This window comes from Tachysurus vachellii, chromosome 6, assembly GCF_030014155.1.
Source record: "Tachysurus vachellii isolate PV-2020 chromosome 6, HZAU_Pvac_v1, whole genome shotgun sequence".
NCBI lineage: Eukaryota > Metazoa > Chordata > Actinopteri > Siluriformes > Bagridae > Tachysurus > Tachysurus vachellii.
Window position 1 is genome coordinate 17,766,727 of NC_083465.1, and position 27,137 is coordinate 17,793,863.

At 36.9% G+C, this 27,137-nt stretch overlaps 2 protein-coding genes across 4 annotated transcripts; both read left to right on the top strand.

Moving 5' to 3' along the window:
- The first annotated feature begins 433 nt into the window (after window positions 1-433).
- On the top strand, window positions 434-14,782 carry papolg (poly(A) polymerase gamma). Of its 2 annotated transcripts, XM_060872622.1 has the most exons (23): window positions 444-588; window positions 3,187-3,252; window positions 3,389-3,556; window positions 4,463-4,529; window positions 4,615-4,696; window positions 4,825-4,934; window positions 5,042-5,095; window positions 5,176-5,287; window positions 5,425-5,514; window positions 6,695-6,833; window positions 8,205-8,277; window positions 8,379-8,499; window positions 8,901-8,985; window positions 9,085-9,138; window positions 11,162-11,281; window positions 11,420-11,529; window positions 11,631-11,755; window positions 11,940-12,103; window positions 12,206-12,315; window positions 12,502-12,710; window positions 13,037-13,117; window positions 13,212-13,271; window positions 13,352-14,782. In XM_060872622.1, exons 3-23 carry the CDS (start codon window positions 3,402-3,404, stop codon window positions 13,448-13,450), a joined length of 2,220 nt encoding a protein of 739 aa, XP_060728605.1. In that variant the 5' UTR covers window positions 444-588; window positions 3,187-3,252; window positions 3,389-3,401; the 3' UTR covers window positions 13,451-14,782. The 2 variants fall into 2 exon arrangements, with proteins under 2 accessions (XP_060728604.1, XP_060728605.1); XM_060872621.1 differs by lacking the exon at window positions 3,187-3,252 and having other exon boundaries at window positions 434-588.
- Window positions 14,783-16,333: 1,551 nt separating this feature from the next.
- Window positions 16,334-24,875, top strand: rel (v-rel avian reticuloendotheliosis viral oncogene homolog). 2 transcript variants are annotated; one of them, XM_060872623.1, is made up of 10 exons: window positions 16,339-16,432; window positions 16,874-16,894; window positions 17,654-17,793; window positions 17,894-18,042; window positions 18,560-18,651; window positions 20,907-21,047; window positions 22,355-22,459; window positions 22,737-22,952; window positions 23,138-23,263; window positions 23,368-24,875. In XM_060872623.1, exons 1-10 carry the CDS (start codon window positions 16,426-16,428, stop codon window positions 24,177-24,179), a joined length of 1,809 nt encoding a protein of 602 aa, XP_060728606.1. In that variant the 5' UTR covers window positions 16,339-16,425; the 3' UTR covers window positions 24,180-24,875. The 2 variants fall into 2 exon arrangements, with proteins under 2 accessions (XP_060728607.1, XP_060728606.1); XM_060872624.1 differs by lacking the exon at window positions 16,874-16,894 and having other exon boundaries at window positions 16,334-16,432.
- Window positions 24,876-27,137: the final 2,262 nt, after the last annotated feature.

The window sequence follows — 27,137 nt, forward strand, 5'->3', positions numbered from 1 at the left end:
TGCTTCATTAGAATTTTTTTTTTGGAAACTTTACAATGAAACATTTAATACTTGGCATTGAACCTAAACAAGACCATTCAATTATTATTATTATTATTATTATTATGATGATGATGATGATGATGATGATGATGATGATGATTACTATTATTATGATTATTATTATTGTTGTTGTTGTTGTAGTTGTAATAATAAAAACAAAGACAGTTACACTGCAGTTACAATAGACAGCAGACAATACTATACAACACAGTTAATACAGCAATAAATCATTTAAGGCATACATTCTGATTGTGGATTAATTTAAATGATAAAATAATGCCTCACGAATAAAGCATAACTGTTCAAATGATCGCCACTCTGTTGTTATTACATCCAAGCGCTCTGAGGCGTTTCCGGTGTAGCAGAGCAAAGAGGTTTTATTGCGCAAAGCCTGTCGGGATACCGTTGGCCGGTGGGCGCCATATTGGAGTACAACTATTGTTATAAAAAGAGACGGGGCTGCTGTTAGCTGAGTTTATGTTTTCTTCAAGTGTGGTTTAAAACTATACGGTATTTTCTACGAAGGGTCATGAGAGAAATGTCAGCGTAAGTCACTACCGTTCAGAAGCGTCCATTTTTTTTTTGTTTTTTAAATTCATGCTTTAGATGTTGAATATAGTCGTGGCTAAGCTAATTAGCAGCTTGCGTGCTTAGCAGATAGAACATCAACAATCAAAACGTCCTTTAGGAAAATAGTGTTTTTCACGGTATTCACAAATCCTCCCAACAGTAATGAAGTTAGCTTTGCATAGAATATGGGATGACATTTGTCTTGTTGTTTTTGTGTTTCGAATATATATTTGTTTACCAGTGCTAAGTTGGGAGGAACGTTAGGCAGGATAAAGGAACTGAGGTTAGCACCGCTGGACTGGCTATATTGTGTTTGTTGTTAGCTAGCTTAAAAATAAAAAAATCAACATATCCCGTTCCACGTACAGTATTTGGTTACTATTTTACATATGTTAAGTGAACTTTGCATTGTATAGGCTTGTGTGTCAGAGTTTTAAGGAGAACCGCTTGGCAATTTTAACTTTGGCTACAGCAAACGACCGTTGACTAGTTGTGGACTTGGGGTAGCATGCTTATTATACAACCTCAAACCCATTGGACACAGGTGTATTTGCCTATTGGATGTATAGTTATATTACTATGTTATATTACTATATTGGAAGCATGAATTAATACACTGACGTAATCAAAATCACGATTGCGCATAAAGGTATTTGTTTGTGTCAATCGCTTCCAGTACACAGAGACAACACCACCATATAGGCAATAAAAATAATATGAGAATGGAAAATACACATGTAAATACAAATAGACAAAAAAGTGAAAAATAAATTGTATGTACAGTTGTGCTATATATGATAGAATATAATGAGCTGCAGGGATGTACTAGGATGGAGGTGGTAACAAATAAATATAGATTATTGCACATTGTTATTGCGTAATGGGGAACACTGTAGCCCCGGCCAGGCAAAAGCTCAAAAAGTGGATGATTCGGAGGTGAGGGATCCAGAGTGATTTTCTGAGCCCTTTCTTCACTCTGAAAATATACCGTACTTGAAGGGTGGGAAGGGAAACAAACCACAGTTATTGATGTGCACAGAAAAGACTTGATGACGGATAAGTAGAACCGTTTCAGCAGCTCCTGTGGCAGGTTAAACTTCCTCAAATGGCTAAGGAAGTACATCCTTTGTTGGGCATTTTTTACAATGTTGTTGATGTGAGTGTCCCACCTCAGGTCCTGAAAGATGGTAGAGCCCAGGAACATAAATACCTTCACTGCAGCCATAGTGCTGTCCATGATGGTGTATGTGAGGAGTGCAGCGGGTTTCTACTGAAGTCCACTGTCATCTCCACTGTTTTGAGCTTATTGAGCTCCAGGTTGTTGTGACTGCATCAGACAGCTATCTCTTTTACTTCCTGTAAGTAGGCAGACTTGCTTCAGTCCTTGATGAGGCTAATGACTAGTGTCATTCGCAAACTTCAGGAGCTTGACAGAGGGGTCATTAGAGGTGCAGTCGTGGTGAACACGGAGAAAAGCAGTCGGGAGAGAACACAACCTTAAGGGGCGCCAGTGTTGGTGGAGCGGCTGTTTGACTATTTGCCTAGCTGCATATCTGTCAGAAAGCTGGCAATCCACTGACAGATGGAGATAGGAACAGAGAGCTGGGTTAGTTTGGTCTGGAGGAGTGTTGGAATGATGGTGTTAAAGGCCGAACTGAACTACAAACAGGATTCTCACGTAAATCATGCCTCTTCCTGTGTGTATTGCAGAAAGAACCACTCTCAGGTTGTTGTTTTCTTGTTTTTGACTTATTTTTTGTATTTAACTGCAGGTGGGGGAAGGATGCACACTAACTAGCATGGGAGTGTGCAACAGCGTTTAGCCAAAACATATTGTTGTTTGGATTAGCTCTTAAAACCAATGTCATGTTCTCCTGTGCATTTGATAGCCAACATGTATGATGAACTTACAAACACCATATGGAACAATATGGAAATTTTTGTTTCATGGTATGTTTTGTCTAAATAATTTATTATCCCTATTTAAATTACAACAGCCAACTGGCAAACATTTAGGCTGCCTTCAAATGAGATAAATGACTTTAGATTTCACAAGTGCTGTAATTCGGGTGTATATGTTGTCAGTGCAATGCGTTTACATCGGAGCATGTGCTGAGCTTTGATGGATGCGCAATTATTCGTATTAATGGCATTCATGTTGAATGTTGAACAAAAGTTCTCATCTGTCATCATCCTGTCAGTCATCACGTCTCACGGGAGGCTGTTCATGCAACTCACCTAGCGTTACATGACTCCTGGTCTGTGCTGCGACCTTGGCTCATGCTGAATTGAACAGAAGCATGTCACTTCATAACTGTAGGGTCTGTATGAATAGCTCAACTCTAGAAGTATCAGCAGAGGTAGCATGTAGCATGCTTCTAACGGATTAGACAGCCTAAGGGTTTTCAGTGCAGTTCCTGTCCTCAACTCTGAGAAGCGGTAGTTGCAGTATTATGATCTAAGGGGAGTTCAGAAGGAGGGAGTTGCAAAACCCATCCTGCTGTGGCACTGTAACAACTTGAAATTTTTTAAAAATCAAAATATGTATATTTATTTTATTTATTTATTTTAAAGAGTTAGTGCTGCTAATGTAAAGTCTGAGGTGAAGATGATGGGTTGAGCTGTGACACAACTTTTATAGTGGGTATCAACAACATGTTTAAACTCTTTCCTCCTGCTGTTCCTGGTTAAATTGTTTACTCTGTTTAAATTTACTAACTTCAAATCCTTTTTAGAAACCGACGAGATTTTTGTCCATTTTTACCCCTTTGAACAGTTCGGGAAATAATATGCTTTTTGGGCAGCAGCCTCAGAAACACTATGGCATCACATCCTCAATCAGCCTGGCCTTTCCCCGGGATATTGACCACCTGTACACTCAGAAACTCATAGAGGCCATGAAACCTTTTGGAGTGTTTGAGGATGAAGATGAACTTAATCACAGGTGAGTGTGTTAAGGTGGTGGTGATACACTGTTCAGATATTTATAATGTGTATATATTCAATAGCAAAAAAAGTAAGTTTTTAAATGTTCAGCATCCTACAAACTTTATCGTGTATATATATACTTTAGCATATAGTATTACTTGATCTACAGAGATCAGCTCCGAATAAATAATTGTCATTTATGGCAAAAGTGAATACTTATTTTCTTTAACTAAATTGTTATAGCTTCCTATATCACCTGTTTACTTTCTTATAGATCATAAAATAATATTTATCCTCTGTGGCTTATGAATATGGATTTTATTGTTGTTGCTGTTTATTTGATCTGTGGCTATATAAATTTATACACTAGTTAACTTTCACAGTAATTAAATAGAAACTGTGTAAGCAATTTAAATTCACATGCAACCACGCAAGGATTTTTGTCCATTCTTCATTCTTTTATGAGCTAATAACAGGTGTTGGTTGGTGTGTTTTTTTTTTAATTTTATTAAATTATAAATTTTTATTTATAAATATATATAAATAAATTATATAATTATATAAAAAGGCTAAATTGTCCTAATAACTATAGGACTCCCCTGAAGCATGAGTCAATTGTCATTTTCTTTGGTGTGATTCTTTTAATAACCTGTTTATAACCTGCTTAATAATTATCATGCTATTATCTTTGTTTATATATTGAAACCTGTTGTTTTTTTGTTTTTAACAGATATTTTATATTTTCTTGCAAAATTCTCCTGCTCATAACACTTAGTTTTTCATTGTAAACGTCTAGCAGGGTGTTTGTCAATGTACAGTAGAATTAATCATTCCAGCTAGCAGCACAATTCAGAGATGCATTTACAGTGTCTTTTTAATGTTGATAGTGACAAGTAAACATAAGCGTTTTTAATCATCACAGGCTTGCAGTTCTTGGTAAACTGAATTCATTTGTCAAGGAGTGGATTGCAGAGATCAGTGAATCAAAGGTAAAGTCACCTACCCGTATCCCAACTTTTGATTGCCCTTAGATGAGTGAGTATTTCTCTCCTAAATGAGTGTTTGCTATTTCAGAATCTGCCACCTTCAGCTGTAGCAAATGTTGGGGGTAAAATCTTTACCTTTGGGTCATATAGACTGGGAGTGCACACAAAAGGTACACTTGACTATTGATTAGTGACTTGAGCATCATTAGAAGTCATTTTCTCACCATTTACTCAAGTCATTTTTGGCTGTTGACTAGAATTAATCTATTCCTCAAATCTGTACACATGTGTTCTGCAGGTGCTGATATAGATGCCCTATGTGTGGCACCTCGTCATGTTGAAAGGAGTGATTTTTTCACATCTTTTTTTGAAAAACTCAAACAGCATGATGAGATTAAGGACCTGCGGGTGAATGCACCTCTTTACTCTGTTTTCATTTATTTCCTGATATTTTGATATACTTCCTTTTTTCTTAAGTTTATTTGGGTGGTTTTATTTGAGTTTTTGTATTACAGGCTGTAGAGGATGCATTTGTGCCAGTGATCAAATTCAAGTTTGATGGAATCGAGGTAACGTGGATACACAGTGAGATGATTATCAACTGTGGACACTGAAAAATTGATTTTAATCTCAAAAACTTCCTCTACAGATTGATCTTCTTTTTGCAAGACTTGCTCTACAATCAATCCCAGATAACCTGGACCTTCGAGGAGATTCTCTGCTCAGAAACCTGGATATTAGATGTATTCGCAGTTTAAATGGTAAATCATTCCGACGAACTTGCCGTATGCTTAATCTTGTCTATTTTCCCTGCTGTATTTTTAGTCATTCTTTTGTCTTTACATATTTCTGACATTTTGCGTGACAATGTCTTTTCTCTGAATGTCATGTGGTGCAGGTTGTCGTGTTACTGATGAAATCCTTTACTTGGTGCCCAACAAAGAGAACTTCAGACTTACTCTACGGGCCATCAAACTGTGGGCTAAGCGTGAGTTTTAACTGGGACCATTTTTTCTTTTGCTGATTCTGTATGACTTGCTGTAAAATTAACCTCGGATTGTTATGGCTTTGAAGATTATATTTTATTTCCCATTGTACATCACTGACAAGCATTTTGGTGTGTGTGACAATGTGCATTCTGTGAATTGCGCATCTAATGCAGTCTTACTGTTTGATCACCAAAGGTTCTAATCTGCAAAATCCATAAAGTATATACTCCCCATCCTCCTTATTAGGAACACGTACACATTCATACAGTTAACTACTCAGCTAGCTATTCATGTGGCGGCAGCCTAAAGCAAGAGAAACATACAGATACAGGTCAAGAGCTTCAGTTAATGTTTACATTAAACATCAGACTATGAAAAAATGCAATCTTTGTCAAAAGCATGGTTCCAGATAGAATGGTTTGATTATGAAAAAATTTTACACACCGCATTATTTGAGTTTATACAGAATGGTGTAAAGAACAAGCTGGAAACTGTATAAACATATGTTTTGCATATATTTGTGTGGACCGCCCTACTTTTACAGATGTGTTGGGCATATATGATTATGCAACCACATTATAGCAGTTAAAGAGCTCTTAAATAGCTTTCAAACGGCTTCAGCCCGTTCAGTTATATTTTTCTACATTTTTAAAATTTTGTTAAAATTTAAAGAAAGTTGAAATAATTTTTGAAGCAAGTATTATAAATCAAATTATAACTGGTTTATAACCAGATATTACCAGCACTGCATTTTCCTTGAAATAGTATATTTTGAATGTTAATTTCTGTGTATTGTGTTAACAGAACAAAATATCCCAGTGTGTGTTTTGAAGTCATCTGTACTTACTTTGGCAGACCTTAAGATCCCTTTTCAGAAATACTGTTATGATCCATTAGGTGGCGCCAGAGAACTGCTAATGTTCTGTACTGATGATCCTGTACTGAAATTCTCATAATAGTGTTCTGTTGCTTATGGGGAGAAATGCTCCAAACTTGAATTAATTAAATAGTGTATCTAAATATTTTGTTAAACAAATGTCCAGTTATTAACATCTATGCACAGCAACTTGTATACACACAAAATTTTTTTTTTTTTTGTAAAATTGTGTAAAATCTTTAGCAACTTGTGTGCATTCTAATCTTCATTCTTTGTTTTCTTCCGGTGAATCTTTTTTCCAGGTCGTGGAATTTACTCCAACATGCTTGGCTTCCTGGGTGGTGTGTCCTGGGCCATGCTGGTGGCCAGAACCTGTCAGCTTTACCCAAATGCCGTGGCTGCCACACTTGTGCACAAATTCTTTCTTGTCTTCTCCAAATGGTATGGCACTTAATATCAGATTCCAACTGTAATCATTTGATCACAGTGACTAAATACACCTATACCTCATACATAGACATTTTATTAGGAGTTTATTAGGAACAGTCTGTCAGATAGTATAATTAAATAACAACAATGTGATCAATGTTACAAAAGCTCTGAATACACACCAGATTGTATCTTGCATTACCCAACTGTAATATCAAATAGTTAGATCTAATCCAATACAGACCAGAACATCTGTTTAATGCACTGTGCATATTCCATAACTTGATTGTATAATTGCAATGGACACCATGTGTAGTACACTACAGATATTTAGCTACAGGAAAAACTCCCCCCAAAAAACTGTACATTACATGTACAAATTACAACAACCACTGCACCTTATGTTGTTGTTAAGTCACTTTGTTGACAAACTGTTTGTGTAATCAGTAAGTGATTTTCAGTTGCTTTCAAATTATACGACACTTCCTTCCACAGTGACCCAGAACGAAGGGTGGGAGGGTGATTGGTGAGGGTGGCTGGGTGTGTGTGTGTGAAATGAAAACTATTTTTAACAATAATTCTGGTAAAATCATGTCCTGTTGTGAATTTGTATTTTTATTTATGTATTTTTATTTTGATTCTGTAGCATATGTTTAGAATAGAATATTAAATATCTGATCATTTTGTGTGGAAATTTGTTTAGTTTTATACAGTAAAAAAGGCACATTGCTTTACACTGATCATTTATAAGAAATAAACCAGGCATCTTTTGTCAGTGATTCTTCATCTGTAATTTGTTTAAAATATTCAGATAATTGAATTGAATCTTGAAATGTGACATTGTGATGCATGAATCAAATGGATCTGTGAACATGAATAGTAGAATAATAGTACCTGTAGATTCTACATAATATACTTTAGCTGATTTTTTTATTTTTTTTTGCATGGGAACAGGAATATGCCATTGCTTGTTCCTTGCTGTAGCGGATTGTCTGTCTTGGTTTAATGAAGAGTGTGAATTTGTGGAATCTCTGCAAATTATACCAATGTTCAGTCTTGTTTAGCCCTTTCAATCTCACGAAGATGCTTAATAGGGTTGAGATTCATAGACTATAGGCCATTAAAGCAAAGTCTAGAACTGTTGACTGACTCACAAGCTCTCTTTGTGTACTAAGGCCCATTGGAAGTCATGAAGGTCACTTGTTTAGCTAATAATGCCGGTCTCCCTGATGTATCGCAGTCACAGCATGCATGACTTGACTTGAGTAATTTGTGGAGAGATGGGTACTGGATTTGAAGAAATTTAAATTAACTCTCTAGATTTTTATTTTATTTTTATACTTTTTTGTGCGTCTCTCTCCCCAACAACCCCAACCCCCTCAGGGAGTGGCCAAATCCTGTCCTTTTAAAGCAACCAGAAGACAGTAACTTGAATCTGCCAGTCTGGGACCCGCGGGTAAGTGTGTTTTGATAAACAAGAACACCCAAAGGCTAAGAATGGAAACTTGAACACTCTTCATATTCCACCTTCAAGATAATTACCTGTTTTGCCTGTAGGTAAACCCATCAGACAGGTACCATTTGATGCCGATTATCACACCTGCATATCCCCAGCAGAATTCTACCTACAACGTGTCCACCTCCACCCGCACCATTATGAGCGAAGAGTTCAAATATGGTTTGTTTTAAGTCTATGGCACATTACTGCATTGGTTCTCAAAGGTTTTGTAGCCAGGAACCCCTTTAACTAATAAATTCTGGCTTATTATAAGCCAGAATTTAATACAGGCTTAGTTCATGAACTTGTCAATATACAGTTTAAAATTTTAAGTTAGCTGTTGTTAAGTGTTGACTTTAACTTCTTAAATTCGAGGGACTATTCAAACAGGGTAATGACAACAAACAACACTGTTAATTTAGTAGCTTTCTTAATGGCGACTAACAAGCAATTATACTATGGCTGGACCCTGTTGTTATGTATCACACACCCTTGGTTACACACTTTGAGAACCATCGTGCTGGAAACACACTTTACGATCCTATTTACAAAACATTTACATTTGTTTCTTGATCTTTCAGGCCTTGCTGTTACAGATGAAATCCTTCTGGGTAAGGCCGAATGGTCCAAGCTGTTCGAGCCACCAAACTTTTTTCAAAAGTACAAGTATGTATAATAACATATATATGGTTAATAGTATAGTTTATTATTTCTATATTGATTGGTTGTGTAAACCCTGAGACATAATTCCTCTGTTTTTGTTAGACATTATATCGTGCTTACCGCCAGTGCATCCACTGAGGACAACCACCTAGAATGGTAAAAAAAAAAATCCTGTTGTAATTTAAGTAAAACTAATGTAATTAATTTAATTAAGTAATACTTTATTAACCTTCCCTGGGTCTTTTTGACCCAGATGGAAGATTTTAATGTGTCATAACTTGGGTTTTCTTCCACATATTTGCCTGAAATTTAGCAGGATTGTTCCAAATTATGAACTTTGCAAGAAAAATTAATTTTGTCTATTTTCATTGAACTATGTGTTCGTAAAATAAATACTTTTCGTTTTGGAACAGCTTGGGTCATTTTGACCCGGCCACATTTAGTGAGGCAATAGGTCACACTTTTGCCCTTTTCAGCGCAATGAACATACAGACACAAAAATGCACACATAAAATGTCCACTAACACACGCACCCAAAACACACACTCACACCCCATGCATGCACACACACACAAATTGGGCATTGCATTTCATTAGGCCTCCAGAAAAGAAAAAAAAGCCAAACATTTGTAAATATTTCACACTTTTGATATGCCTTCGCCTAGCAGATTGCAAAATATGATCTACCGAAATGATGCCCCACACACAAACACTGTTCAAAGCATTGGGCATTGCAATTCATTAGGCCTCCAGAAACAAAAGCTACTCATTTGTAAATATTTCACACTTGTTAGATGCGTTTGTCCAACTGGGGGCAAAATCTGATTTACCAACAAGCTTTACACACACAGACACACAAGCATTGGGCATTGCAATTCATTGGGCCTCCAAAAAAAACAAAAACAATCATTTATAAATATTTCACACTTGTTATATGCATTTGTCCAGCTGGGGACAATACCTTCTCTTCTCTTCTTCTTCTACCAACAATCTTTACACAAACACACACACACGTACACACGTTGTTTTTTCATATTCAAATCATGTTTGTTTCCTCTCTCTTATTTATGAATTTAGTTGCATCAGTCGGCTTTGGCCTGGAGATATGCTGAGTAATGTTTGACATTTATCAGTCAGTGGTTATCCAAAATAATATTTAATAATTTCTGCTTATTTTACTCAAAACATGGCAAAATTTCATAAGGTTTATCGTTCATAAATTAAGTATAATAAAAAAACATAGGGAGGTAATGTTTTATTCACATGAAATTATCCCATGTTTTTGTGTGCGCGCGCGTAGCCTGTTGTTGGTTGATCAGATGACGTCAGGTGGGCAAAATAGATATTACACCGAATGGTAATAATTGTAGAATTTTTGATTTATAAGCATTCAAGTCAATTTGGCCTGGAAAAAAACAGGTTTTATTATTTGCTGACATTAAAAATGGTCAAAATGGTTTCAAAACAATCTCCTGCCCTTGAAATGTACCAGCCTGTAATTGTGCATTAACTTTTGTGCCTCTATAGTGACAATAATTCAAAATTTCAGTTTCTTTTTTTACTCAAAAATGAGGCATTTTTGTATATAAATAAGGTTTATCATACCAAATATAAATTTTTTTTTTGCAAAATATGTTTGTTGGAAACAAGTTTGACTAAATAGGTGAAAAGAAAAAAAAAGGCTATCATATATACTTCATTTTTTATAAGCAGTCAAAACAGACAAGGTCAAGTTGACTCAGCGCTCCTAATTTGTATAGGAGGGTTAATGTAAAGTTTTCTGTACTGTACTGTTCTGTACTATACTATTTTTGCTGGACATGTTAGATGTTCAATCTATGAAATTCCTGTTTTAATTATAAAAGTGTAACATTTGTGGATGATGTGACTTTGGAAACCTCTGTTATTGCAAACAACTTAACATTATAATGGCATAATAATTTATTGGTCTAGTTGCTATTGGCAAGTGGTAATGTTCAAATAAGGAGTATTCAGGATTTCATTAATGATTAGTATTTTTATGAGATTGTAATTATCAGTTCTCTTTTCAAGGAGTGTTGTGAAAATTAAAAATAAAATTGAGAATTAAGTCTTTGTTGTTGGCCATTTTAAATGTTTACATGTCTAGTCAGAAGAGACTAGTACACTGTGGATAATCATATTCATGTGCTTTCCTTAGGGTTGGGCTGGTTGAGTCAAAGATTAGAGTTCTGGTTGGCAATTTGGAGCGAAATGAATACATCACTCTTGCTCATGTGAATCCTCAGTCTTTTCCCTGGTCAAAGGAGAGCCGTAACGAGTGAGTAACTTTCACCTAATGTTCACACACCACATTTAAATGTTGAAGGCCTCTTGTGCAGAAATGGCTCAAAGCATTGGATATATTAGCTATGTCATGGGCTTAATTGTGACACATTACTGTCAACTTGTTTTACAGCAATGAATTTGTTTCAATGTGGTTCATTGGAATCATTTTCAAAAAGTTGGAGAATGCTGACTGTGTGAACATTGATCTAACCTATGACATCCAGTCCTTTACAGACACTGGTAATTATTTTTTCATTTCTTTTTTTATGTATACATTCTCTGTAGTGTCCCTCACTTGGATAAAGTTAGAATGTTAAAGAAATAAAGATTTTTGTTTGCAGTCTACAGGCAAGCCAGTAATATTAACATGCTGAAGGAAGGGATGACCATCGAAGCCACACATGTGAGGAAGAAGCAGCTGCATCAGTACCTACCTGCTGAGCTTGTACACCGAGGGAAGAAGAAGGTAGGGGTATTCTCCAAAAATGGGGAAATAAATGAAATACAAATTAATGTGACTTTTTTTTTGTTTTTTTTCTTCTTCTTCTTCTTCTTCTTGCTTGTTTTTAATGAAAAATATGGATTCTAATATTGTTGAATGGTTAGTTTTGAACAGCTTACACTAAGTGTGTGTGTTATCAACTGTTCAGAGCTTGGGAGATCTAAATCGCAGTTCAAATGGTGGTGGTTCTAAACGTTGTTCACTGGATGGAAGTCAGCTGGATAGTTCCAGAGACACTGATACAGGCACCCCTTTCAGTTCTCCTACCCCAATCATCAAAAGCTGCAAGTCCGCTTCAACACCTGATGACAGGTAATTCCAGTCACAACTGATTTAATTTTTGTGTGTGCACGCATATTACAGTCCTCTAGTCGTCTTCTCTTGACCTCTGTGCTCTTCTGCTGTTTTACATAGCATTACCTCACCCAAGCCTTCAGTTCCCATGTTTGTGGACAGCTCTCCATCCTCTGAGCCATCTCCTCCAATGATAGGGCCAGGAATGTCGATTCCAGTAATTGGCGCTAGTAAGTGTTTTTTGTGTCCATTCTCTTTTTTAGATTATAAAGTTGTAATGAATACATAGTTGCTGTTGTTAGTAGTAGTACTTATTTAATTTACATTAACTCTTCAGTTCTAAAGGCTGGTTATGTGTAAGGTATAATGTTCGGTCTTGCCACGTTGTCTAAAACGTCCTCTCTCTCCTACCACAGATACATCAGTTCCCCATGTGGCCAAGCTTACTGCACCCGTTGCAGGTAGCACCATTCCCACTGTAGTGGGCCGAAACGTCCTTCCACGTATGAGCCCACCCAACACCAGCTCATCTGACCAGACCAATGGCCTCAATGGAGCTGCACCTAAGAGGCCCCACTCTCCTTCAACAGAAGAGCCACACAAGAAACTGAAAGATACAGAGCAGGTAAATAGCCTATTTTCATGCAAAAGTTTGTATTCTTAATTCTTCACTGGGATTCAGATATATAGTGCACTTGTAAGATTTATTGCAATGAAGGTTGGTTTCACATTCCTTCTCTTTAAACAAAGTGATCTGATGCATTCTTTTAATAGTTTCTGTTTATATTAATTTATTTGTCTGTTAATATAATTATTTAATAATAATTGAGGAATAACCTCTATTCTTCTCAACCTTATGATTGGCAAATATTTGAGCTTGATTATATGCTGTATGCCTTGTCTGCTCTTCAAGAGGTTTCCGATGTGTATTACATTATCTTTTTACTACAGGTGTTCTCTGATGACTATACATTTAAAGAACCATACCCACCTTCCTCAAACGGCGAGGAATCAGGCGACGGCTCAACGGGGGTAAGAGTTGCTTACATGGTAGTTTGTGTATGTGTGTTTGGCAGAAGTATGTATATTTGTCAAATTTCCCTTCATTAAAACCTCTTCTGAACAGGAGAGTCTTGCAGTTACAAAGCCTATGCCCATTCCCACTATTGATACATCAAGGACACAGGTATTTGGCATGTCAGGATCTTTTGTCATTCAAATTACTGACGTAATAGATTGTATAATGTGTACCTTTTCTTTTTTCAGAGACTTCCCAGTAAAGAACTGCCAGATGCTTCCTCTCCAGTACCTACAAGCAACCTGCGTGTCATTAAAAACTCAATCAGACTCACTCTTAACCGATAGCAGTGAGCTCTCCAAGGTCATGGTAAATGTGGCAGCCATTCCAGGATTTTGGGGTTTTTTTCCTTTTCGACTTAATTTACCATCAATCGAACTCTGCTTGGAGGCTACTTGAGAGAGCCACACAACTGTGGACAGCATCAATGCTTTTAATTTCAGGCTGCCACAGGTGCTCATCTGATCTTCCTTGAGTCATTGTAAAACAGTATCAGTATAACGTATTAGACCATGTTCTTTTTATATATATATATATATACTGCCTCAATGTGTCAAAAAGACTTGCTAAGTGGACACCTATCTGAGCGTGTTTTCAAATGTAACTTGTACAGTAGATGTAGTTTGTATATAATGTCTTTAAAGTCATTGTTAATCTTTCTATACCATTATATTGTAGTTTTTACTAACAAAAAAAACTTTAAAAAAATGTGTTTTGTGTAAAAATGTTTTGGTGGGTTTTTTTTTCTTTTTGTTTTGTTTGTTTGTTTTTCCTCCCTGTCCCCCCCTTCTCTCTCTCTCTCTTTTTTTTTTTTTTTTTGCTATGACTGTCATGATTTTGAATAATGTTTTGACCAGGATATTTTTGTAGGCTGAGGGATATGAGTGGGCTGGCCATGTCCTAAATGTGACCTATTTGCTGATCTCTTCGCCCCCCGACCCAGCACATATGTATTTACTGCACCGACAACGTGCAGTAAATACAACCTCAAAAATTTGAAGGCTGAGGTTGGATCTTGTTTGTTAGGCATGGGTGGACAGAGCTGGTCATGTTAGGCTTGTGTTTTGATGAAATGGGTTATATTATTGCAGTATGCGTGAGTGTGTGTCTGTGTGAGTGAGAGATTTATTCCCTGACATTAGGGCTTCACCCCACTGCGCCTCCCATGGAGGTTTTGTTGGCAGCAGCATCTTACTTTCAGCAAATGGAGACACATAGAGAAAATTATTTCTCAGTGCTTTTTTTTTTTTCTCTCTCTCTCCCAAAAACCACTGCTCTCCCCATAGATGTACAGTTTAAAAAAAAAAAGTATTAAAAACAAGGCTTACTACTCATTTTGGGGTTTCTTCACCTTTTATTTATTTGCTTATTTGTACCGAATAATTTTTATATTTCAGGCATTGCAGTTTGAGGTTTCTTCAAACCTTTATTTCCACAAGCAGGTTTTGGCATTTGGTGTTAAAATTTGTTTGGGGGGAAATACAAACTATATATATATATACACACTTGTTCTTTTTTTCTTTGGTAAGGCAAAAGTTCTATTTCAATACGTATTTTTGTATATAATGTATTCTGCCTCATTGAAACTGAGACCATAAAAAAAGTTACAAACCCCATAACTTCTACTGTCTTTACTGCTCATCTATTTGTTTATATACTGTGTAATTTCCTTGGTGGTGTGTGCACGCACATCCATTTCCTCATAGGAAGTTTGGTGGAATGGTTCTGTCTTGCTGTTGCTTTTCTCGTCGTCCATTTCGAATTAAAATCCGTCTCATCCACAAACAGCCAATGTGTATGGTACTTTGTGATATTTGAACGTTTTATTCTGTACCCTTTCATATAGTTCACTAACAAAGCATGTAAGGCATGATGATAATAATAATACCAGGTCTCTCGTCCATACCTCAGTTGCGCTTAACATTGACTTGCCAGTTAGTGCCATAGTTTGACGTTTTTGAGAGTAAAGTGTGTATTTAGGTTGTTAAAGATTTAGGTCAGTTACACCACTTATTTCACACATGTTATTTCCTCTGTTTTTTTTATATATTTATTTATATATATACATACACACACATATATGTGTATATATATAATATGTGTGTATGTATGTATATACATATATGTATGTCTGTATTGTAAACTAGGTTGAATTATCTGTCCGTATGTGTTTTGGATAGTCAGCTTATAGCTATCTATTTATTTTTTGTTGTCTCAAATAAACTTCCTTGTTCTCGTTTTCTGGGAGATTCCCATTTCTCCGTGTAGGCGAATGACGTCACAGGGGATTACCCTTCAGATGACGCTGTGATCTCTAGACTTTTACCATGTTTACAGCGTTTGTGTTCATTTGAATAGACTTTTTTATTATAATTATTATAGGATTAAAAAAAATACTATTTTTATATCAGTTTTAAAATGTCAGAATGTTTATGTCCATATGTATTATTTTAATGGGTTGTTTGGTGTGTTTTTTGTGTCACACTTGCTTTTAAACTGGTTAATGAAGTTGCCTGTTATGATTCTTAACCATTTAGGGGCTTGTGTTTTTCTGATACTCCTTGAAAATCATTGCAGATCAAATAAATTTGTAATGTAGAGGTATCAGTAAGCATTACACCAAGCTTTATTCTGATTGGCTCTAGATAAAAGGGGTGTGTTTTTTAGCTGGGGAATTCCCGAGGCTTGATAGTGATGTGTCTGTATTTCGACTCTCATAAAAAGTGTGCATTCGATTCTGCTCAAAATTAAGAGCCGAATCTTTTGACTCCAAATAGATTTATTGCCGGATTAAACAAACAATAAATTTTATTGCACCATAAATTATATATGTTCAAAAAATCTATTCAATTAAATGCATAAATAGCATTGTACTACCCACCTGAACTATATAGCTAACTAAGGTGATTAACCACCTTAAATTTGAAAACGATTCCTGTCGTTCGATTCTGATAACTGATTACCCTAAAATACACCACTCACCAAGAAGACGTGTAGTCTGACATTAATAGACAGGAGAGAGTCAAATCATTGTGTGCGATTTACGGCGTCACAGAATAGTGTATGCACGATACATACTTCTGAATTACCAGTGAGTGTAAAATGATCTGATTCAGAGTCGGCTCCCCGCGTTCAAGTCAAAGAGTCGATTCGTTCGCTACCATCACTGCCACTACTTAACATCACTGCGCAGTTCATTCGTCACTCATTCAGTCTACACCAGACGCACGTACTATAATCTGTCGTAAGGGTGTCCACCGAAATGGATGGTAAGTATGAGATTATAGACTTTACTACTTTAACCTAATAAGGAGTAATCAGTAGAATCGCCTTTAAGCTGTACAACATCTCATTTACAGTAATGAACTATAGCTTAATTGAATTCAGTTCTCCTTAATGGATTTGTCCGTTTTTAATAATAGTGTTCATTATAATCTCACAACTCAGAGGATGTTGCTGCTTTTAAAAAACACTTAAACAATAAATAATCAATCGATCAATTTAACAAAACTGTTCATTTTAGCCCAAATGATAGAGAAAGTGTGAAAGAAATCATGAAATTCATGGCAGACGTTTTCGCAGTTGGAAATGAAAATGAGGAACATCTGTCAACTGCTTTCGACTTCAAGTTCCCATTAGAGCTGCGACGTTATCAAACTGTCCGCTTGTTTCTTCCATGTACTGATTTCCTCTCGTCTTTTCTTGTACAGCTCATTTCCCTGTGCTGAACAGTAAGTTAATAACTGCTACTGATATGAAAAAGTTTCTCCTTTGCTTATAACTCTTGCTTATTTGCTTACTTCCCTCTTTTTGTTCTTTTTACTATGGGTACTGTAGTTTAGGTCACTTCCTGTGTGTTGCATGAGGAGCAGGTAGTTGAGACTGGGGTCAGCTGTGTGTATTCACTGCTTTATAGCATTTTCTACATGTGCCTGATAGAAAGCTGGACAGCAATGCATCCTGTATGCATACCTCAGCTCCCATGTGTAGATATTCATATGGGCTGATATTATAGACTTTATTCGAAAAACAAGCCAAGAAGATTGGGTACTTGTTTCACAAGAAGACACTGGAACAGGAACTGAGCATCTTGTGCCATGTACAGCTGTGTGATAAAGGCTTGGTTATCAGAATTGTACTATGTGGTCTATTGGCACATCAGACGGCTTGTGAGCAGTGTATACAGACAGGTGTAGCAACAGGGAAATTATTTTATGTCGGCTGTGGTTGCAATCAGGTTCTGAGGAAAAAACGCTGTGGTGTTACAGATGTTCAGATGTTGACAATTTTCTAGTGTTTCTCACGACATGTGAACATTCTGTTACCTGCCAGTCATGTTGCCTGCTTTCTGACATGCTGGTTACTATCAAATCTGGTTGTTTTTAAAGGGGATCTGTCCATGTCTTTATTGTCTTTGACAGTTTCTGATATTAACTAAATTACTGGAATCACCATTCACTGTCTGAACCCTGTTCTTTTTTTCTGATTAGTGGGAGAGCCCTGTGTTCAGATCTTTGAACAACCTAAACAAAGAGGTATGCGCTTCAGGTATAAGTGTGAAGGCCGTTCGGCAGGGAGCATACCTGGAGAAAGAAGTTCCGACAATAATAGAACTTATCCAAGTATCCAGGTATACAGCATACAACTTCTATCTCATATCGATCTCCACTTCTTGGTCATGTTTATTAACAGCAATCAACCTTAATAAATTGTTTTCTTCTTGCCATCAGATTCTGAACACCTGTGGAAGAGGAAAAGTGCGTGTGTCATTGGTAACCAAAAATGAGCCTTACAGACCACACCCACATGACCTGGTGGGGAAAGACTGCAAGGATGGATATTACGAGGCAGAATTTGCACCTGAACGCAGGGTTATTGCGTAAGTCTGAACTATTTATTATCCTACTAAATTAACTGCATCCTAAATTGACTGCATTCACATGCACTCACTGTGTGAATTTGTTGTTATTGTGGATAAACTGCAAGTATTCATTTTATACATTTTTATAAAGCAGAACTATTGCAATAATATCAGATTGTTTTTTTTTTTTTTTGGCAAGAAATGTTACTGCTTATTTTCTTGTAGAATATTTTTGTATGTATATATGTATGTTTTTGCATCAATCCATCTCCCCCTGACTGCTCACTGTATTAATTTTTAATATAAAAATATCTTATGTTGACTTTACCCCACATTCCACCATACGTGTAGTGCACCACTTTTCTTCTGAAGGTCTGTCCATCTTTTGTTTAATATAAAAATGTTTCCAAGAAAGAATGAAGTGAGGGGGTTCCCTTGATATGAACATTTTTAACTTAAACCTGCAGTGTTTTGTTTAACCACTGTCCACTACTCTGAATGTTTATCTTGTTATATGATTTGCTTATTTTCATAGATTCCAAAACTTGGGCATCCAATGTGTAAGGAGAAGAGAAGTTAAGGATGCCATAATACAGAGAGTAAACCGAGGTCTCAACCCCTTCAATGGTAAGAGGTTTTTTTACCACGCTGTTACCACGCTTCTCTCTGCAGTCTTACATTTGTTCAAAGGATGATAGGATAACATTCTCATACAAATAAGAGGAACTTAATATCATTAATTTTAGCAGATCTGACACTAAATCACTACATCCTTTCTGTTATTGCTATGTCGGTTGTGTTTAAGCAACAGTGGTATCATTAGGAAAGAAAAAAGGTTACTTCTCGTTTTAGTAATGTTGCAAAAGTGGCTGCGGTGTCACATGGCATGTGACCAGGGGAAATTTATTCAGTGCAGGAATATAGGACTTGCTACCTATAAAGTATAGCTATATACATTCTTGTAAAAACTAAACTTACATATTAACAATATAGGAAAAAGTATTGAATTATTTTTTTTAACTAGCTTACATAGGAATGTCGTAACATGTTGTTACATGCTGTTGATGGAACATTCTTAAAAAGTATTATGCCTAATACCATTATGATGCTCACGGGTTTGTCCCTACGGAGTACACATTCCCAAACCTGGTCCTGGACACACACACATACACATACACACATACACTTCCACTCAGAAAGGGCTGTTAATTATCTGAATTTATTTGAATTGGGTGCTTAGGAGCAGGGAAAACACTAAAATGTGCAGGACATGGGTACTCCAGGAGCAGGGTTGGAAACCTGCACTTCAGAAGGTCCATTCATGTAGCAGGTTGTGCATTTTTCAAAGATGTCTTTAGGATTGCTTTGTCAAAATGGATCATTATATATCTGAAAGTAGGCTAAGGAATTGACACAGAAAAGCATTTAAGCATTAAGCATTTAGAACCTTTTAGTACATCTATATACTCTTGAACAATGTAGAAGCAACACTTCATGACAGACTGGGTTGTCCTGTTATTACTTCCTCTTGTCCATTTCTTTTGGCTTGAAGATAATTCTCACTTCTGCTGAAAGCTCTGTGCTTCCTAAAGTGATTACATGTCCATCCTTTTACTTCCTTAAAGCAGCTAAATATTTTTTTCTGTTCAACTACAGTATAGAAGGAGTATGGGTTAGGAAGCTTTTATATACAATATCAGTGAAACAAATGTCTTGGCTGTGTCATTGTAGTGAAATGACATTTGATATTAGTTTGATCATGTGTATAAGGGAAAGCTTGCCAGCAATGATCTCACTTCTCTAATGCTGTCATGAGTTATTGGCCTTTTTGACTCATGATGTTTGGTTTCAATTAGCATTAAAATAATATCTGTACAATATTTCAATGCCATTTATGTAGGAAAGAAACCTAAGTGAGGTGAGAAACAGTGTAGATAGCAGTGGCTGGAGATATGTGTAGGTTTCTCTGTCCATTTTCTATCCTCCCATCCACCCACATTCACCCTAATGCTTGGTCTATCACCACCCACAAGCCTTATGCATTAATCGATGTGTTACCGTGTCTCTTTACACACATATACATATATGCAAAACTGTGCACGCACATCACCTCCTCATTTTCACACTCTGCCTCTGACTCTACACCCACTCACCCACTCCTACCTTCTCTCATGTATCAGTGTGTCTTACAAAGCCATTTATCTATCTGCTTCTCCTTTCTGTGTGTTCTGCACTCTGCATTTTTATATCTATCCACCTCTCCCTCTCAATTTTTTTCCTCTTTGAGGCCTTGTGGTTTAAGCAGAGGCAGAGCACTGAACGTCAGGTTAGCAGCCTCTTCAATGCAGAGTCGTCATCTATCCTCATAGCTCTCTTGATTTTCGGTTCTCTGTGATATTTCCACTTGCTATGACCTCACCACGGCTGTCAGCCGCACGTCACAGTGCCATCGGGTGGGAGAGTCCACCGCAAAGAGAGAACAGGTGGGCGACTGTGCAGGCACTGAGGAACATCTTCACACGCATTTTGTGTGGTATGTGAAGTGACTGAATCTCTAGATGTGAGCGTGTGTGTGTGTGGGCACTGTCAACTTACCCCGGGGATACCTCTCAGTAGCTTTTGTAGCAGTATGACGTACAGTATAGAGATAGCGTCACTCTGAGATATTCAAGATCATTAAGCAGTGAATGAAAATTTTTGGTCTGTCACATGACTTCACTCTGACGCTGGTGATGCTACACCCACTCTGAGAAACTGGCACTGTGCTTTATCTTTCCTTCCACCTTCATCTAACTTTTAAATAAGTCGTAATAATCGTAAAACAGTGTAATTGCGATTCGTACTAACATCTATTCGGTCCATATGTCTGTTTGCATGTGCAGTTCCTCGGGAGCAGCTTTTACAGACGGAGGAATACGACCTGAACGTGGTGCGTCTATGTTTCCAGGTTTTTCTGTCAGATGATACTGGATGCTACAGCATTGCTCTGCCACCTATCATCTCCAATCCCATCTATGACAACCGTGAGTTGCCACAAAACACCCCTCCTGCAGTCCTACAGTTAGTCTCCATGTACAGTGGCTTGCATAAGTATTCACTCCCCTCCCATTCACAGAATAACTCATAATACTGAACTGGAGGGGAAAAATATATATATTTAAAATGCAAAATGATTTAATTTAATTGAATTTGTTTTGTTTTGTTTTTACATTTTATTTTTTAATAAATTCTGGTATAACCAATTGCCCCAAATCAAGAGATGATTTGTATGGAGTTATGAATTTAAAGAATTAAAGTGTCATATATATATATAATTTATTTATTTATTTATTTATTTATTTTAAATATCAATCAAGATAATAAAAAATAAACATCCCAAACAGTCACATGCCACAGTGCAATATTAAAAAATTTAAAGCGTTTAGCACAAACAAAATAGTCTGTTCACTAAAAGTCACTGACAGGGTAAGTAGAGCATTAGTGAGAGCAATAATAAAGTTCTGTAGGTATATAAAATAATGGTTGAAAATGGATCAGGTTTGATTTTGTTTGTGTTTTTGATCACAGAATGATTGTGGATGAACTTTATTGGCTCATCCACAGCAAAGTTTATTGAGTTCAAATTCACAGATGTCACAAAGCAGTTAGTGGGACTTATCACCTTACAGGAAGTGAGTATGGCCCCATTTAGCACTTCCTGAGTTGTGTGTATGTAAGCGGAAGCCACTCTACAGAGCTTTATGGGCCAGGTTGACTTTGGGTAACACAGAGCAAGATAGAATGAAAGAAAAAGTGTGTAGTGCACGTGAGGTGTAGTGCACATTTTGTTGTGGTCTGTGATAGCACTTGAACCACAGTTGCAGACATACAGTTCCCCAAAGTAGATACTTTAATACACTTGAAATGCTTAAAGAGGAAGTGCAAAACAGCCCCACCCTCACGTTCTAAAACAGGACCTGCAAGTCTGTTGTCTAATTTGATCATTTATTCACTTCCTTTCATAGCAGAAAGCTTGAGATTTGTTTGCATAAAGCTAAGTGACTGTGCCACAGTCATTGTTTTTGACATATGTATTATAGTATGTTCAAAATGCTTGTTACTTTTGATCCATTACAATATGAGACCCTTCAGAGCTTTCACTTTGAAGGGTGGAGTTGTTAAGGGAGTAGGACATTGTCATGATCACTTCAGAGTGGAACACAGCCAGAGAGAAAGATAGGAATTCACATCATATCTCATGCTTACATTTCATCTCATGGTCTTGTGTATCATTTGTGTTCTTAATAGTGGCATTACCTTTTAAATGATAATCTCACTGGCTGTTCTGCAGGTGCCCCAAACACAGCTGAGCTGCGTATCTGCCGTGTTAACAAAAACAGTGGCAGCGTGAAGGGTGGAGATGAGATCTTCCTGCTCTGTGACAAAGTTCAGAAAGGTAGAACATTTACTATATTTATTATTAACACTCAAAAGAATTTACTCCTTAACCAATCCACACTTTGGGTTGACTCTTCTTACAGAGCTTCTTTTTCCATCAGTATCTTTTTTATACTCTCATCTGTATATCATTCATTGTCGGCATGTCATTCATTGGCATGCTTGTAACAATCATTTATTGAAAATAGTACACTCATGCTTTCCTCATGCTACCATGTAACACTTACATTAGTCATATTTCACCTCATCCTTCCATGCTTGCTTCATCACACTAGACGATATAGAAGTGCGCTTCTTCACCCAGACCTGGGAGGCCAGAGGCTCCTTCTCCCAGGCAGATGTGCACAGGCAGGTGGCTATTGTTTTCCGTACACCTGCTTACTGCGACACCTCCATCACGTCTCCTTTCACTGTGCACATGCAGCTGCGTCGCCCCACTGACCAAGAAGTGAGCGAACCCATGGAGTTTAGGTATCTGCCTGATGACAAAGGTAAGACTACACTTTGTCACACATAATATAGAATGTCAGCCAGTTCTTTGACTGTTACAAATTTATGGAACGTTTATAAATCTTATCCCTTCTGGCAAATAAATAAGTTTCTTTACCATATACATTGACCTTAGATGTCCGGTCTTATAGATGTTGCATGCTTAGAATGTGTGTTTTTTTTTCAGATCCATATGGCTGTCGAGAAAAGAAGCGTAAAATTGAGAATCTAATAAAGTCCTTCCCCAGTTTCTCGGCCGGAGAAATGGGACAGAAACCTCAACTTCATATGATAAACCCAAGGATTAAAAGAGGTAAGAAACTGAAAGATTCCGAGCAACATTCTAAGAAAATTTCATTGTTTTAAAGCATCACTCTCCATTGTGTATCTTAATGTGAATGAATTTGCTTTCCACAGAGCCAAATTCCTATGTAAAGACCACTCATCATGGTTTGCCAAGGCCCAGTCAACAAAATATGTACAACAGTTCCTATTCTTCTGAATGTATGATGCCATCCACTTCAGCATCTCCAGCTTCAGTATCATACAACCAAGGTCATTGGGCTTCGCTTCACTACAGCAACAACCCTGGGTCCAGTAATGGAGCGGGTATATCACAGGTTAACCCAGTTATCCAAGTTCCTCCTTCCTCTGGGGAGAGTGGAACCCTTCCCTTACTGAATCCAATGGACCTGGATTTTCTCAACCCTTCAAGCGCTTCTGCCACCCAGCCTCAGCTGGAGCAGCTGGAGCACAGTGTCCAGCATTCGCAGCAGCCTCTCCACAGGAAGGAAACCATGCCTGCTGGTGAATGTACCTGGCAAAATTTTCATTACTCACAAGCACCAGGAACACAGAATGGGACTGCAAACCCAGGGATGATTGAGATAAATTACACATATCCAAATAGTCAGGATGGAGGTGAAATTTTTAGCACCCTAGTCGGTCCTCAGACAAGTCATCTTTTAAAACAAGAGCATCAAGGGCAAAGTACTTTGTCACTGATGGAATCTGAAAGCTACACCTTCTATGAACAGCCCAACCACATGCTTAACTATCCAGCAACCAACAGCAGCAATCAGGAAGCAATGAGACATGCAGCCAGCAGTGGATCCAATGGATCAGGACAGAGGAACACACAGAACCCATCCTACTCCATGAACAACGTGGGCCAAGAAACCCAAGTTGAACCAATCACCTGGGCCTACAGTCAATTTAGCGGCGAATAAAAGAAATGTTCAACATTGGTTTTAAACCATGGAGAGCAATATATGTATGTTGTTTTGAGAGTGAGTAACTGAATATATTTTTTTCTGTTTATATAGCTTTGCTGGATGTTGTCTGAAATAATCTTTAGCCCTTTCAATTTATTGCATCACCAATGAGGTACTGAGCTTATCGTTGTAGTGGATGATACAATAGCTGGAACAGGTAAACAAGCAATTGTAAAATTTACTATAACAATGAGATTATTTTGGCCTCCAAAGCCATTAACACTGGGCACCACTGTCATTTTAGAAAAGGCAGCAATGATTTCAATGAACATGTACATAGATTTTGACAAACATGTTTTGGGAATTCTGGAAAATCTATCCAAACTTTCTCAAGTGTGAGGAAGTAATTCTGTTCTCTGGAACTTTCAGGGACCCTCAGACCCTGTGTAATGGCTATGTCATATTAAACACACGTTCTATCCAAAGTTCTCAAAATGCTGGGTTAATCCTTATAGTTAGGTTCAAATTGAAGTTAGGTTATGCCTTTAGAACATGATGTTGATATTCTCAGCTTATTTTATACAAACATTTACTGGAAAAGATTACGTCGATTGTGGTGTATTTGTGCTTGTTTTAGCTTCATAGTGATATCAATCAATTGTAACTATTTTTTTGTTTTGTATTTTTATACAATAAAAAGATTAAATATTAGTTGTGTTTTGCTTTTATGAAATACCCAACTGTTGAGATTTTATTTGATTTATAACTTTTTATTAAAAAAAAGTAGGAATTAGCTATCAAGGGAATATCATTGTTTTGTTTTCATTGTCTGACATCTATGATAAGAAAAGCCTTTGTAACTGTCTATAGTGCAGAGCATTCTATTTTCTAAATAAGCATGTTTGTGCTCGTGTTTGACAAACAACTTTAATGAGCAAATGTGTTTGACAATTTATTTCACTTTAATTTCAACAATTTCAGTCTATAGTGTTATATGATGTAACACATGATGCATTTTGGTTAGACGATTTGCTCAACCTCTTTTGCAATTCTGGATTTTTTCTGATTTTGAAGCAGTCACAGTTCCTTTCCCTTTTTGTTGTACATTGTTTGGTTTTTCTTTTGCATTCTGAGTGTTTGCAATGGTGAATGCACAACACACTTGTTCTAAGAATATGTTTTCCATTGCTTTTTGTAACATTAATTGCAGATTTAGGAAAATATGAAATATTGTTACTGAAGTCTTTATATTGACCGGCTCTATAGACATTATCACATTACCATCAATGTCTGAGCCATTTTTTTCCCTGATGACACTTTTCATATTAATCCATTTTCAGCTGTAATTAACTATAGTGAATTGATCAGATAATGACCTCTCTTATGGACAGAATAATAGTAGGTTATCCAGATTATTGCTGTGCAGACACAAACCAGTTCTCAGTACTCAAAGAATAAATTATTTCTTTCTACTGGATGTTTTCAAGACAAGCATTTTTAACTCTGTATACACTCGGATGGACAAACACAGGCTCATTTAGAGACAGTACAGGCTTCCAGACTGTGATTGTTCTTTTATGACACCCCATTCCTCAAAACCTCAGCAACAGGATCCGACATGTTATATGTGCCAGTGTTCTGTGCTGCACATTTGGATATGTGGTTTAGTAAATCCCACTCACAATCTCTTCCTTTCTAGGTTTTAGATTAGTCTAGATTAAGAGACTATCCCAAAGCTTAGGCTGACTTTCATACATTACCTGGCCTTGTATGGAAAGTAAAGAAAGAACAACAAAAATTGTTAAGAAGCCTTGCCTGAAGGGTTTATTGTGAAGTTAGAAAGAGAATGACTTTATTTCAGAAGCAAAGAACAAGGAGCTGTTTCTTCATGTATTATTTTGTGTTTTCAAGGTAAACCATTGTATTTATGGTACAATGTAAATAGGTGATATAATTTACATTAAAAGTACATTGACCTGTGACAAAAAAGGCAATAACCCTTGAACCAACACTGTCAGAGTTGGATTTGAACTTACAATTTCTAGCCAGTAGCACAGAATCTCATTCATTGAGCTGCCACCATTCATTTTGTCAAGGTTATATTATCCATTACATGGAGCTTATAGGGAACTGTCATGTAGGATATATACAGTATAGACTTTCTATGTAATATGGTTCTTGGCCTTAAAATAGTGAGAATGCATTTTTTAAATAGATATGTATGATGTATCACAACTTTTTTCGTTCATCAAGAACACTTGCAGTTTAAAACAGACACTTCCTGCGGACCAAACCATGAACAGCAAACAATGCAAAGTAAACACAGAGAGAAAGAGTGAGACATGTGTATAGGTGAAGAGGATGCCACATTGGGATTTCCTTTCTTGTCTTTTGCCTACACGAATTAGGTGAAGGAGCCCAAATAATGCAGTAAGACGTGAGGAACCCTGACTAAAGAATTTGCACAGGTTGACTATTAGAATAAAATATTTATTTATTAGTCTAGGTTTAAGAAAGAAAAACACAGGAATGATTCAACATGGACATAATTCTAAAAAATAAAAGCGAATGTTTTTGTCCAGTATTAATGCATCGTACGCATGTCTGATAGAGGAAGGTATTAGAAAAAAAGGCTGCTACACATATTATGTGAACTGGCTTGCAAATGGCATACACCTGATTTTTGTGCGTCTTTTGTACGTTTATGGTACACATTTTGAATAACATCTCTGCCCTGGAAAGTTGCCAGGGCAAAAACATCTTCATAACTTCGTAACGTCTATCATTTCCAGCCAGGCTCCTCCCAAGCCCTTCATGCTTCAAGCCCACCCACACATCAGTCTTTGATGGTACACCTTAAAAACCAGCTTTGTGTGTTTCATACCTCTCCAGTGGAATGAGGAAGTTACAGGATCAGGTTACAAATCCGAAGGTTCACAATTTACATAAAATACATGACTGAGAAAGAACACC